The sequence below is a fragment of the Pezoporus wallicus genome, unplaced genomic scaffold (assembly GCF_028554395.1).
Source record: "Pezoporus wallicus isolate ANWC-B61680 ecotype Strahan unplaced genomic scaffold, APGP_CSIRO_Pwel_v1 contig_13743, whole genome shotgun sequence".
In the NCBI taxonomy this organism is placed as follows: Eukaryota; Metazoa; Chordata; class Aves; order Psittaciformes; family Psittacidae; genus Pezoporus; species Pezoporus wallicus.
Window position 1 is genome coordinate 65,592 of NW_026637729.1, and position 15,332 is coordinate 80,923.

Sequence of the window (15,332 nt, forward strand, 5' to 3'; positions counted from 1 at the left end):
AACTACTTGCTGTACATGGAAAACTGGCCCAGCCAATGATTCGTCTTACAACTGTAGAACACAGTAATGCAAATTAAGCTTTACACATTTGTTATGATTTTAGTGATCTAAAAGTTTGAAAAATTATTTTAAAAGTATTTCTGCTATTGTGGTTAGCTAGAGAAAATTAAGAAAACTTTATTATTATACAATGCTCAAAAGTTCATGATTAACTTAAATGCAATAATTCATTACCACCTGTTTCATAATAGGAATTCTGTAACAGTAACTTTTTACAGTAATAATTTGAACCACCACTGTTACAGTACCATATATATATACAAAGGAGCTACTGGGTTGCAAACAGTATTACCTGATAAGGTTTCCTCATATTTAAGAATGTGCTCAACCAAATTGTCAACAAGTTGAGTACAGGCTTTCTTCACAGGTTTATATGAGGCATCCTCTTCTGACTTCAACAGCTATAGCAGATGAAACAAAAAATTATTTAGTATTAAGGGTGCATTCATTAGCATTGGATATATGCTGGGTTTATAACAATTACTACAGATATACAAGGATTTTGCAGTACAAAAGCATTTAACTTCTCCATAAAAGATTAAAAAAAAATCAAACCAAAATGAACATTTTAACCAGATAATTCAATTGATCCTGTAGTATAGTTTTTTCTTCAATGCAGGCATTAAGAGACACTTTGGTTTACTTGGTTACCTATTTTCAAGGCACTACCAGGCTAAAGTAAAATTTTTGGAGATCTTTAATTCCCCCATGTATGGTGTTGTTAATGCAAGTGGTCACAAGTTAATACTACTTGCGCATGCAAGTGGTAAAGGGGAAAGATAACACAGGCTAAGCTATATAAATGAAGCAAGATCTTTTGTTAGAAAAATCAGAGTAAAATATAATGTAGAATCATATAATCATAGAATAGTTAGGGTTGGAAAGGACCTTAAGATCATCAAGTTTCAATCCCCCTGCCATGGGCAGGGACACCACACACTAAACCATACCACCCAAGGCTCTGTCCAACTTGGCCTTGAACACCACCAGGGATGGAGCATTCACAACTTACTTGGGCAACCCATTCCAGTGCCTCACCACCCTCACAGTAAAGGATTTCTTCCTTATGTCTAACCTAAACTTCCCCTGTTTAAGTTTTAACCCATTACCCCTTGTCCTGTCACTACAGTCCCTAATGAAGAGTCCCTCCCCAGCATCCCTATAGGCCCCTTTCAGATACTGGAAGCGGCTATGAGTCCTTCTCTTCTCCAGGCTGAACAGCCCCAACTTCCTCAGCCTGTCTTCATACAGGAGGTGCTCCAGTCCCCTGATCATCCTCGTCGCCCTCCTCTGGACCTGTTCCAAGAGTTCCATGCCCTTTTTATGCTGAGGACACTAGAACTGTACACAGTACTCCAAGTATGGTCTCCCGAGAGCAGAGTAGAGGGGCAGGATCATCTCCTTTGACCTGCTGGTCACACTTAATGTAGAAGTAAGCTATACTCTGGAGATTCACTGCTTCTATAAACTGTGTAATAAATATACTGGATGTGAAAATACAAATATCTGCCATTAAAAAAAAAATTACATTATACTAGGGGCCTCATTTCACAATTAAGTATCTTAGCTGTGGACTTCATGTTGTCACTCATTATTGAAGAGACCATGAAATGAAAAAAAAAACCCTCCCCAAAACAAAATGTGAAGTATTCTTAAAACAGACCATATGGAAAGAAAGAAACTAATGTTGGAGACAAAGAAATTACACCAATGAAAATTTTTAAAAAGGTCAGATATTTAAAGGCACATTAACTGAATTTGTCTACTGTAAAGGAATGCTCTTGTAGTCTCCCTTCAATGTGTTTTTGTACCAAAAGACATGTTAAAAATTACAACTGTGACATGCATTCAGAATGCATTACTTACATTTTGAAGAAGCTGTTCAAACCAATCATACCCTGTATCTCTACAAGCTGCAACCTAAAAGTAGTTTTGAGATTAAACTGGTTAAAAAAAGGCATATGAAGAAAAATTACTTCAATACAGATGTCATCTGAAAAGATCAGTAAACATACATAAATATATTTTCATATAAATTAAGTACAACATATTTGGAGATTAGAAACTGCCTTATGCACGTGAAAAATAGTTCTCACCATTGTAGTGATCCCAGAATTTGTATCCAATACAAGGCCTACACAATTTACTGGAGACTGCTGGCTCTAAGGTACACCAAATATTGGTTTTGTAGAACAACATTTTGTACAGATTAAAGCACAAATTAAAGCCTGACATATTAAATGTGTGTATAAGCATATGCATATTTTTATATAAATGTATTTAAAATATATAAATATATATATTTATATATTTTTATATGGCCTTCACTGGTATCATGTGTCAGGAACAGCTCATAGGTACTCCAAAATAGAATTGGCAGGAGAATTGAGAATTAAGCTGAAGTAAAATCAACTGACTTCTCAGACTGGAAAAATGGGCACTATACTACCATTTAGTAAACATACTGAAAAGGCAGATGGAATTTAAACCCATAATTTAGAGTACTGAAGTAAGTACTTCTATTTGATTTTGACATCTTGCCGTAATTTATATTAAAATACCTTCTCAGCATAGTGGTTTTACACAATATAATTTCACTACAAATCTATAAGCATTTTACTTGAAACAGACATTGAACCAGACATTTTTGTGACATGCTATGTAATTTGCTGGTCTGTAAAAGTAGACAAAATTATGCAGATCAATGAAGATATTAAACAACACTGGCCCTAATACCAAGCCCTGAGGGACACCACTAGTGACCGGTTGCCAACTAGACGTGACACCATTCACCACCACTCTTTGGGCTTGGCCATCCAGCCAGCTTTTAACCCAGTGAAGAATACACCTATATAGGCCATAAGCAACCAGTTTCTCCAGGAGAATGCTGTGGGAAACAGTGTTAAATGCTTTACTTAAGTCCAAATAGACAATATCCACAGCCTTTCCCTCATCAACCAGGTGGATCACCTTATAGAAGGAGATCAGGTTGCTTAATCAGGACCTGCCCTTCATGAACCCATGCTGACTAGGCCTGATCCCTCTCATTTTCCTGCACATGCTGTGTGATCTCACTCAGGATGATCTGCTCCATGACCTTCCCCAGCACTGATGTCAGGCTGACAAGCCAGTAGTTTCTGTGGTTTTCCTTCCTGCCCTTTTTGTACAGAGGCATCATTATGGCCAACCGCCAATCCTCTGGGACCTGCTCACTAGACCAGGACTGCTGACAGATGATGGAAAGTGTCTTGGTGAGCTCCTCTGCCAGCTCCTTCAGCACTCTTGGGTGGAGCCCATCCAGCCCTATAGACTTGTGTATGTCTAAGTGAAGCAGGATTCTTCTAAAAGACTACAGACAATATTTCAAAGATACTAAAAACAATCAAATTTTGCATGCAACCTAATTAAAATTTGTTTAACATACCACATCAGTGATGTTGAGTATTTTCCTGGTCATTGCTTCTTTGTCATGGTGTGGAGTTGGAGTAAACCAGAGCTTCTGGAATGTCTCATTTACTAATTTCTGGGGGAAAAAAAATTAGCAAAAATTAACAAACTTATCATGGCACATAGGTAGCATTTCTAATACATCCATACTATAGATTTGTTGATGATATGTGTAACTTCATAAGGAATTATTCAACTTCAGTATTGTAGAGACTGTTGAGACAGACCCTGATCTACTAATACTACAGCAGTTATACTGGCATCTAAGCAGCCTTCACTAAAATGATCACTGACTGGGAAATGAGGCTACAAAAAACGGAGTTACTACTTTCCCGCACTAATTTGCATTCCTCAGGAAAACATAGTACCCTGAGAGGCTGACAACAGAACACAAGATTACAATTTCTACAGCAGAATTAGCAGCAACTGTAGATTACTTTGGCATTTTCAGAACAGCTATGAAAAGGTGGGGAAGAGAGAGAAGCCAAGTGTCCCTAACAAAACATAGGAAGTCAGTTCCTGTCCAATGTTTTTGGATGGAGAAAAATATGGAATAAAATGAAAGTGAACTATTATTCGCAAATTACTTATAAAGCATATGGTTGTTAGACGCGTTCCTCATCTATGGAGACATAAAACCAATACATTGCAGATTCTGCCTCATCTTTCTGAGGTTGTTGGAAAGGCAAGGGAAAGGAGGAGAGAGAACAAGGTCATCTTCCTTTCCTAGCAGCATCTTGGATCTTGCTGTTCATCTACTTGGTTAACAAATAGTCTTCTCTGAAAGCCACTTGGCATTAACATATCTCAAGTGTAAAAATACATGCTGCAGCTTTAAAGCTGCAGATTTCAAATCCCACTGGAAGCATGATACAAAATTATTACAGGTGTATTCTTAATTACCCAGCAATTTGAACATTATTTTGGCCAAATCAAACAAAATCCATCAGTGTCGGGTTTATGATTCAACACATAATCATAGTTTTATGCCCTTCTGCCAATACACTGCACAAAGAGTAGAATATGATCAAATAAGTAACATTTTAGGGGGAATAATTCATTAAACATTCAGAATTAATGTAAAATAAGTACAGATGAATATAAATTTTACCTGCAGAATTTACAAATCTGGCGTATACTAACACTAAATACTTAATTTTGACTTAAAAGTTTATTTTGCTTGCAGAAAGGAGTTTTATATGCCAATTTTGCTTGTTAGGAAAGAGAAATACCAGAGACACCACTTGAAAGAAAAGAAAAGAAAACAAAAACAAATTCTAGTCAATAAATTTTTAAAATCTTTTGACTGCCAGCAAGAACTTGAAAATAGAAAACCAAGTCATACAGCAATGTAGAAAGCTAAGATATTTGCTCTCAAAAATTAGAAGTGAATAAAAATTATAAAAATTACAAAGGAGCAATTAAATACTTTTTAGTTATTTTTTAAAAAATAAAAATATAGAAACACATTATGATGATTAAAATCTTGAAGGATATGAGGATATGTTTCATTCTACCTTAATTCCTTCTTCATCATTGACTCTTCGAATCATTTTCACACACATCTCTGTAATTTTGGGAAATGTTGGTTGTTCAATGCAGATATCCCTAAGTATCTTTATGACTCTTTTTCTGACACTGATACCAGTATCCTGTGAGGAGAAAAGCATTATGCTCTTGAAAACAAATCAGACATTAATTAACGTATGTATTTTATGAATTAATATTTGAAGCTCACCCAAGCTGCAAAACTTATTTAGGAGAGGCAGCTAAAATATTCTTGAATGCATTTATATAAAAGGTCAGCATAACTTGCACCACTGTATTTGCAACAGTTCTAATGGTTCTGGCTGTGTCCCCAGAACACTGAAACACTTCCTCCATTTATATACCCTCCCATTTAAGAGCTCATGATGTTACAAATGTATGCTTCCACTTCTTAACTCAAGAGCTTATAAGCTAGATGTGATGATGCTTTAGTTACTTTATTGGAACACACAAGACCCTTTGTGGATCTGGATTGTAATACTCAAAAAGCTTATGGATAAAGATTATGGAAAAGATATGTGCAGCAAATATTTTCCAGTTTCCTACGCTTCATCTAAGGAGAAGGATGAGGAGCTGCATTTCATATTACTTTATTCAAAACCTGTTTAATCTGAATGTTAGGATGAACGGCTTTATGCATGCTCATATGCACATCTCCAAAACCCTTTGCAAACATGTTTTATCATCTAACTATAGCAAATGAGTAGCATTTCACTAAAAACCTGAAATGAATGCTAAAAGCTAGTGTTATCTTATAGTTACGTTGTATTTTACCTGAATATCCAGTCAAAAACCATTTAGACAAACCATTAGACAAAAAGTCTAATAAGAAGCCTTTTAAAACACTAAAACATCACATAGGAAAAAGAAAAAAACCCAAACAGCCAGGTTGGTCTTGTCTTTTTTCTTTTCGTTTTTCTTTTCTTTTCTTTTCTTTTGGATTGCAAATGGCAACTTCAGATTACTGTGTTGTAGAACTTTCTTCATCACCCACACTACTGAACTGCCCTCAATAACCCATATCTCAGACTTCAGAGATGTGGCAAAATTCCTCATTTCACCTAATTTGTGCCTTAATAAAAGAACCAAAAGGAATATAATCCTGGTTCTGATGTGGTACAACTCTCTATGTATGCTTACCTTTTATTTAACAAAGCATCAATGAAAACAAGTGATGCATTTTGCAAGGTTGGTCTTAAAAGAACAATACTCCCCATTAAAATAATATTTAATAAGATAATATTTACTCTTGGGATCATTATTCTATATTATTAATCATATAAACTCAGTTGAAAACTAATTTTCCAATGACACTTATTTTATCATAAATATCACAAGTCACTGTACCAATATTCTTTCGATCAGCATGTCGTAATACTGTTCAGCAAGCTGAGGATGACAGAGCACAAATCGGCCAAGCAGCTCCACAGCTGCTTCTCGTACACTGGTGGAATTATCCATTAACCGTCCATGAACACCTCGTTGCATATCCAGCTAAAAAGAACAAATAAAACACAAATCCAAAATAAGAAACTATATTTATTTCAAGTGTGACAGAAGAATGCATGTACATGATGCATATTTCATTTTTTTTACCCTGGCTAGAATACTGGGGTCTACAGCAACAACTTCAGACAAGCACTTCATGGCTTTTGTTCGAACAGCAATTGCATTTTCACCAAGTACACGCAGAATCTAATAAGAGAACAAAACCAAAGATTCAATTGCTTTGGGAAGGTAGCAAACAATGTTTAACAGTCAAAAATGCAGCAGAATAACATTCATATGATTTCACTAAAATAATATCTGTCTACTAAAAATTCTATGTATCTTCTCAGATAGTAAAAAGGTGCATGCAAATGGTGTTCCATGGCACTGATAACTGCGCATGGATATTTACTAGGATTTGTTACATCTCTAAGACTGGTCCAAACAGCATTTACACAGGGTCCATATATTCACTTTAAGACTTCATTTTAAACTCTATTTTTGCCATTCAGTTGGGACTTTCACCATGGTTCTTTCAACAGGAGAGTTAGATTCAGCACAAAATTAACTAAATAATTAACAATTTTAACTAAATAATAAGGAACTATGACATGTTAGTGCTCTTGTCCTAGAAAAAAGGAAAGAAACCATGCTGGTCAAACAGCAGCTTCCAAAGTGACAGTAACATGCACTGCAAGTAACTGACCAAGTTGGCTTGTATTTCCAAATCAAATTAAGATCAATTTAATGAGTTAATATCACCAAACAAGCATCCTACAGAAACTGTAAAAAAATATTTCAACATTTTGCAATTATCCTTTTACTGTGTACATCTAAGATAATGATTTTGCCATATACATACATGGACAAATAAAATAATGTATGTACAATATGACACAATATGAAAGAAAAAGAAATATAAGCACTTATGCCATCAATACAGAATATGAAAGCACATGGTGTTATCATAGGCTGTTAAATACCCATGCTCAACAATGAACAAATATTGCAAAAAGTGTTTTAAACCAGAAACCAACTGTGTTTCACTGTATTAAGACTTCCAGCACAGCTTACTTGTGTCAAATAAATATCGAAGCTCTGGGCAAATGGCCTCATAGAGGCCAAGTACCGAACGACCAAACATGCATCTTCATAGTCCACAGTATCAGAATTCATCCTGGAACAAAACCAATGTTTTAATTAAGACATGTTTATAAAAAAAATAAAAATGTTAAATGCATGGTTAATAAAGAAATCAGTAGTGCTGAAACGTACTTAAATATACTGAACTGAGATGGAGCAGTTTTAATGATGCTGCGAAGAAACATTTTGCGACTTTCTGCTCTATGCATAATCTGTCCTGTGGTCTCAACATCTTTTGCATGATGACTTCCTTCAGATGAATCCTCATCCTTCTGAGATTTAATTGCTTTCTCTGTCTCCATAGTTGTATCACGGAACCACTGTGCTATATAAAACTTCCGAGAAAACTGGAGAAATATAGCAGGATACACAGAAAACAAAGCCAAAAGATATTAATGCATCAACCATATTTTGGAAAACACAGTGAACAGTATATGTTAGGATGACAATTTAATTGAAGCACTAATATGTATGACAAAAATTAATTTCATGAAGTACATGTTATTGAAATTATTTTTATTTACACTTGACTTGAGAAAGCTGAAATTTACCACTAATGATGCATCAGTTTCTGTGTTCTCATCCAGATAATCTAGCAAAGCCTTTTGCAGGTGTTGAATTTCATCTCCTCCTCCTGAAACCTATCAGAAATAGAAAAAGTTATAAAATAGAATATTGCAGTGGTAATTATCATCTGAAAATCTGCATGTCCACATATAAAATACACTGAAGTTAACATTCTGCAATTAGCATACAACTAATAATTTGTTAAGCAATTACTTCTAAACTTTATACAGACTAAACCAAAATAGATGGTAGCTCCGAAGTCTAAAAAAGATTAACAGCAGAATAAAAATGGTTTAAAAAAAGACTGTCTGATTTGATAAATTTTCATTCCATGATCTCCTGTGAAGATTGTGTCAGTGACAAAAAAATCATACATAGTAGACTGACACAAGGTTTAACCTATAAAAGCTCTCTCACCAATATTAAATACTGAAACTGACTACTCAGGTGAACAAGGGACAAAAGGAAAAGAAGTCAGATGAAAATAAATATAAAATACAGACAACAGTAAAAAACATATGGGTAAAAATATTAAAAATATTTGATATAAATCTCATGAGACCTCACTTGGAGTACTGTGTGCAGTTCTGGTGTCCTCAACATAAAAAGGACATGGAACTGTTGGAACAAGTCCAGAGGAGGGCCATGAGGACGATCAGGGGACTGGAGCACCTCCCGTATGTAGACAGGCTGAGAAAGTTGGGGCTGTTCAGCCTGGAGAAGAGAAGGCTGCGTGGAGACCTCAGAGCAGCCTTCCAGTATCTGAAGTGGGGCTATAGGGATGCTGTGGATGGACTCTTCATTAGGGACTGTAGTGACAGGACAAGGGGTAATGGGTGCAAACTTAAACAGGGGAAATTTAGATTGGATATAAGGAAGAAATTCTTTCCTGTTAGGGTGGTGAGGTACTGGAATGGGTTGCCCAGGGAAGTTGTGAATGCTCCATCCCTGGCGGTGTTCAAAGCCAGGCTGGACATTGCCTTTGTTGGCATGGTTTAGTGTGAGGTGTCCCTGCCCATGGCAGGGGGGTTGGAACTAGATGATCTTAAGGTTATCTCCTTTCCAACCCTAACCATTCTATGATTCTATCAGGGATAAAGCATCCATACAAAGTGCAGCAAGTATGCTCAATCTTATAGAGGTTGTTACCAAACACCCTTGAGCTCTAGCACTAAAGAATCATGCTCTCTGAGACTCAACTAAGTTTCTAACAGTCAAAAAACTTGAGAACAATCATCCATTTTATAAAAATGCCACCTAGTGCATAAAGCCTATCTACAGAATAGGGTAATATTAATTTTCCTGTGAAGCACTTCTAAGATGCACAGAAAGGATTACATATGAAATATTAACCTGAGAACTAGCACTGGAGACTCTATCACATTTGTGAATATCTAAACTGTATGAATGCTAAAATCAGAACCTCTTAAATAGTTCTAGCCTATGCAAATTGAACGATTTTGTAAATGACTGTCAGACAATGTACTTCTCCCCATATAGTGGCTATAGAGAATAAAGCAGTATCAATTAACTTGTTAATGAATCAGAAACTAATTTTCTTGACATCTACAAGGCAGCATAAGCCCAAAACATAAACCACACATTTTTCCCCCTAGTACAATACTGAGATACACAGGTCCTTGCAATTGCTGATGCTACAGCAGAAAAAAAATGTGGGTTTTTTTTCAAAAATGAATTCAAGAATTCAAAACATGTCTACAGTGGACATAATACTAATATGATTTCTTTACATATATATATACATATATATATATTGGGCACTCTAATATAGGTTGAAATTCTGATTTGAAAGCCTGGCCTTTAACCAGTGTTAAATTCTGTGGATAAAAGTCTGAAAAAAAAAGTTGCTTGATGAACCTCTAACTGCCTAGGTATTTTCAAACAAGTAAAATGTCTGGAACAAACAAAAAGAAACTGTGAAGCCTGAAACATATCGATAATAAAAGTAGAAGAATAATTCCTGGCTTAAACTTCTTCAGCTACAAACCATTTTTCTTCTTTGGCAATATGACTTGTAAATTGCAACCATCTTCTGTATGAACAGCACAGATTGAGAATCTTGTCACAAATGCAGCACATAATATAGCTTTCAAACATCAGCAACTAGAAAAAGGTACAGTCAGAAGTCCAGAACTTCAGTGTATCAAGAGATAAGCTAATGAAAAGCATGCACAAGTGTTCAAATCAATTTGACAATCTATGACCAATTGCTATGAAAAAAAATCTACTGTTTAAAAATGTCAAAACAGAATAGAATTTCTCCTAAATCTAATTCTATGGTTCATGAGGCCAAACCGCAGCAGGCAGTTATAAGCACTCATTAATCATTGGGGAATATCATGGCAATGGTATCAGAGGGTAGAAGGAAATATCCAACAGTGTCTAAGTATTCAATTCAGCAGGAAAGAAAAATCTGTAGAGGTATAAGCTCATTTCTGAATGAAAACAATAATTTAAGATCTTTCTAATGACTAAAGCTGAATGTCTATCAATGGATCTTATTTTCCTGTCAGTTGAAAAACAAATTGAAGCTTAAATGTCACCTACACATTTCCAAGTACTTACTTGTTCTTATGTTACAAATCATTTATAAGCAACACACTTTACTCTGACTGATGGTACTGTATAGTACGCACCTTCCACAAAGTATGGATGGTGCTATCTACCATCATTGATGTTAAGCTTCCTGAGTAACTGAAAAAAATGTTTTTAGCACTCAATCGCACACAACAATTTTATTTTCTGCAGATGCCAATGCCTAGTGACTGCATGATCCTGTAAAAAAAAAACCCAAACAAACAGAAAACTTCAGGTCACCATTCAGGTATGTATATTTTTAGAATACTTTTCAATACTGTTATATAACTGCTGGAAATAAGAGGAAATTATTTTTCTAAAATATTTCCCTGTGAAGTCTAATGTAGAATTGTCAAAATCACTGACAACAGAGGAGAACAATAACCCCTTAGCACATACAAGTATAAATTATATTAAGTCATGGATCTAATCATGCTGAGAACAACTAGTAGATCAGAAAGAAACATATAGCATCCATAAGAAATGTGCAAGTCCATATTTTTAAAAGGACAAATAAGACCCAAGATTTTCTCATCATACGATGTACTACAGAGCCCAAATGCCTACACTGCTCTGTTAATTGCTGCCACCCTTGCACATCTGGAGACATTTTGATAAACAGCATTAGAAAAAATGAAAATATGCATTCTCTAATGAAAGATATATACAAATCTAGTAAATAAATAAACAAAACCACCACAACACTAAAAATCAATAGACTGAACCAAGCCACAAGCAAAAAACCAAAACAAAACCAGACAAAAATACCCCCAAACAACCAACCTCTCCCCAAACCCCAACCAATACCATCTACATCACATAAAAGCTAACCTTACAGGACTAACAGCTTAACTCTTTAAAGCCTGTGTATGAGTGCCATAAGCTCAATTACCACTTTGCAATAGCAAATGCATACATACACACACATATATTTTTAAGGCCTCTTAAGGTAGAAACCAACTGTCCTTCCATTATGTCCTCTATATTGTCACAAGAAAACTGGTTTTACCATTGTAATTAACCACTTAACATGATCACTAGGGAGATGGCATGAGAAAGTAATGAATTAACAAATATGATACTTATAAATTGAGCATATTTGATTCAGAACTCTGAACAACAATGAAAACTCATTCTCCACAATGCCAGTTTTTCACACATCTTCAAAATGTTCAAATTTTTAAATGAATAAATTTCAATCCAGCTGACATGGAATCTCTCACACACCTGTTTGAGGATTCTGGCTATAGATCCTTGATCCATTTTGCTAGTGACTGCATCTTTCCTGAGTCTTGCAGCTACAGTTCCAAGATAGTCAAGTGATGCAACTCTTAATGCCATTTCTGTAGATTTGTTACTGAACTGGTGAACCTAAGAAAAACAGAATAAATTGTTAGAAAAAAACTATCTATTTATGCAACTGAGATTCTTCTCAAAAGACATTGCTTGGCCTTCTCTAAAAATTCCACATAACTTCCATACTGCATAAAATTCTGTAATTTACTATTACATCACAGATACACTCCTTATTTTACACTATATTTTTTCCTTTATCGGGTCTCCCTCTACAAAGATGCCCTTTCATTTTTTTTTTAAATACACGTTTTTAGAAAATAAACTGGACATCTAGTAGAGCAGATATCATTTGCAATAGTACAGATCTTAAAGACAATAATGCAACTTCCTCATTATGTACGTAAGTATAAAGAAAATTACATTTTACCAGGAACAGGACCATAAAATATTTTTCCAAGAAACAGGTCAAATTACTGTGTTAATTGCATCAGAATATTGAAGAACAACTCTCAAAAAACACATAAATGAAAATATTCACATTCTGTAAAACATTATATTCCATAAGTAAATATACTACTATTGTTAAAAAACTACTTAACTGTTTGAAGGTTCTGTGCTAAAGGAATTGTCCCGAGTATTTAACATGAATAATTGCAGTCTGACTTTATTCCCAAGGAATATCTACACTTATAAGATGCTATACAATGGCATTTTTCAATGTGGACTTCCATGAGAAACTGTATACATATGACCTTTACCAAGTTTCATATCAATGATCTTCTGACCTAAATTTTATTTTTTTATGCATTACATAATAGTGATATATGTAAGAAAATCCCTAAGTGCTGCAATCAGAAAGCATTCCTGTAACAGTCTGAGCTGAAATAAGCAAGTTGCATTGTAATAAAAACTAAATTAATATAATAGTTAAAAAATAAGAAACCCTTACCAGTAGCCTTCCTAATAAACTAAGTAGCAACTCTGCAGCTGGCCATTCTGGTTTATTGACTGTGGAAAGAAGATCTTGAATGAAGTTCTCAAAAAGTGGTCTGTAATCTTCTTCCCCTTGTTTACTGCCACACCTGTTCAAAAGAAAATGCATTTTAAGTGAATTTAAGAGACATTTAAGCTTATCTTTTGATGCAAATAGAAGTAAACCTATGTTTAACCAGAAAACTAATTGTATGCAATTTTAAAAAAAAAATCCAATTAGCAGAAAAATTCCTTTTATCCCTTTACAGACAAATAGTTTAAATGGTTATCACTCCAAGTTGTACTGCAAGCAAAGCAGCTAATCCAGAATACTAGAATTTTGTTCTTAAGCTTTATTTTTTTTTATTGTTTTGAGTTAAAGTCTGCATTAATTTGGATGGACAAAGTAGGTAAAATTCTAAAGCTAAAGCTAGAGTGGGGTATTTAGGAGGTGTTATGTCCTTAAACCTGGTCTGACTTATCACACAATTATGAGAAAACTCAGTATTATGCTCCACAAAAGTTAAAATCGGAATGTAAAAAATAAAAATCAAAAATCAAAAGATAACATACCTGGTAGTGTTTCACTTATATACCAGAAGTATGCAGAGATAACTAGATGGAGCTAGATGGCTCATAAATAGCCTTTTGGCATAACAGTAGAAATTAACATGATAAAAACCTCAAGACTTTTTGTTATAAATCCCTTTGTCATTCAGGTACAGTTTTTTTCCCCTGTTGAGCTATTGACATTCCTAAGTTTATCTAAAGTAATCTTAGGAGTTTTAGATCTTTGTCATTCAGAAAGTATCCGATTTCATCACTTAAAATATTTACTCAGCCTTCTATTCCATGCATCAGATGAGTAAAAGACCCCTTATAAAAGGATCCTACATAAACTATCAGACAGATTATTAAATGTGTAAAGAAATCCCTGCAAAATTTCTGTTCCATAAACATTTTTATCCATACAGGTAGCTCTCTTAGGGATCTAAATATCTGTTGTTACAAGTAACTTTATTAGTAGGCATTTAGCATTGTGAAGTGGCTTGGTTTGTCTTAACGTGTGACAGATTTTATTTGGAGTTGGTTTCATCGATACAATAAAGAATACAACAGTACTTACTTCTTAAGGAAAATAGAAAGGAAGTTTTGTGCTGTTCTCATAGCTGTTTCATATGAGTTAGTAATAAGCACATCTTGATCCACCTAAAAATAACAAGATTTATTTGTCTAATATTTTAACATACACAGAAATATGACTTCCAGATCAGCATTTCTCATTCATCGGATAATTCCAGCAGACATAAAATTATGATGCGTAATTACTTGAGCACAACCATAAAATATTATACCTATAAAGTATTCCCTGCACACACACACAAAAATAATGGCTCTTAAAAAAACCAACCAACCAACCAACCAACACCTTACTTTTTTGTTTGATTCCTCCTCTGAATTAGAATCTTTTTCTGTTGATGGCAAATGCACCACACACTGAATAAGCTGCAGAACTAGTGCCGTTACCATCTGAATATACATAGGTTCTCCATAAGTGTCACTGCTGTTTAATCTGTTAATAAGAAAAGAGCATTTACACTAAAACTAAACAAAACCAAAACAAAAAAAAACAAAACAAAACAAAAAAACAAAAAAAAAAAAAAAAAAAAAAAAACAAACTTTTGGTCCTAAGCAACATCTTTCTAAAACTATTACCACAGACAGAAATTTGTGTTCTAGAAATTTATCTAGTCATTTGCTTATATCTTATGCAGTGAAAGATTTGGTCTAACAAACAAAACAAGCACTATTCTCCAGCCAAAGAGCTGAACTGAAACAGCTCACAGATGCACGATCAGAATACCCATGAAGTTCAGCAGCTGGAAAATCTACAGAAATATTTAAGAAATCAAAGAACTACATCATAAAGCACTTAATAATAGATTTATTATGTATAATGTCAATATCTTATAAGTTAGTATAACCAGTACAAATACACTACACCTCACATTTCTCCACTTCCAAGTGATTTAACCTGACAAATAGTATGGTGCTTACTACCCATATGTACACCAACACCACTTGATGCTACCCATATCAATATGAAAAGGTGAAAATCTCTGACATCATTCTCCCCTAATTATCAAAATAATAACTGGGCACAAACCAGATGCAAATTATTATATTTATGAAGCTATTCTTGATTACTTGTA

The 15,332-nt window shown here is 34.5% G+C and overlaps 1 protein-coding gene across 1 annotated transcript in view; it reads right to left on the reverse strand.

Moving 5' to 3' along the window:
* LOC130598206 (nipped-B-like protein) overlaps window positions 1–15,332 on the reverse strand; it is a gene marked incomplete at its 5' end in the record, with an annotated part of 50,505 nt that overhangs the window by 18,261 nt on the left and 16,912 nt on the right. Inside the window, 13 exons of the mRNA XM_057407421.1 lie at window positions 353–461; window positions 1,927–1,980; window positions 3,485–3,583; window positions 5,025–5,159; window positions 6,403–6,549; window positions 6,652–6,750; window positions 7,618–7,720; window positions 7,819–8,033; window positions 8,238–8,327; window positions 12,079–12,222; window positions 13,097–13,229; window positions 14,246–14,328; window positions 14,554–14,692. Coding sequence (XP_057263404.1) covers window positions 353–461; window positions 1,927–1,980; window positions 3,485–3,583; window positions 5,025–5,159; window positions 6,403–6,549; window positions 6,652–6,750; window positions 7,618–7,720; window positions 7,819–8,033; window positions 8,238–8,327; window positions 12,079–12,222; window positions 13,097–13,229; window positions 14,246–14,328; window positions 14,554–14,692 — 1,550 coding nt within the window. The remainder of the gene's footprint in view (window positions 1–352; window positions 462–1,926; window positions 1,981–3,484; window positions 3,584–5,024; window positions 5,160–6,402; window positions 6,550–6,651; window positions 6,751–7,617; window positions 7,721–7,818; window positions 8,034–8,237; window positions 8,328–12,078; window positions 12,223–13,096; window positions 13,230–14,245; window positions 14,329–14,553; window positions 14,693–15,332) is intronic.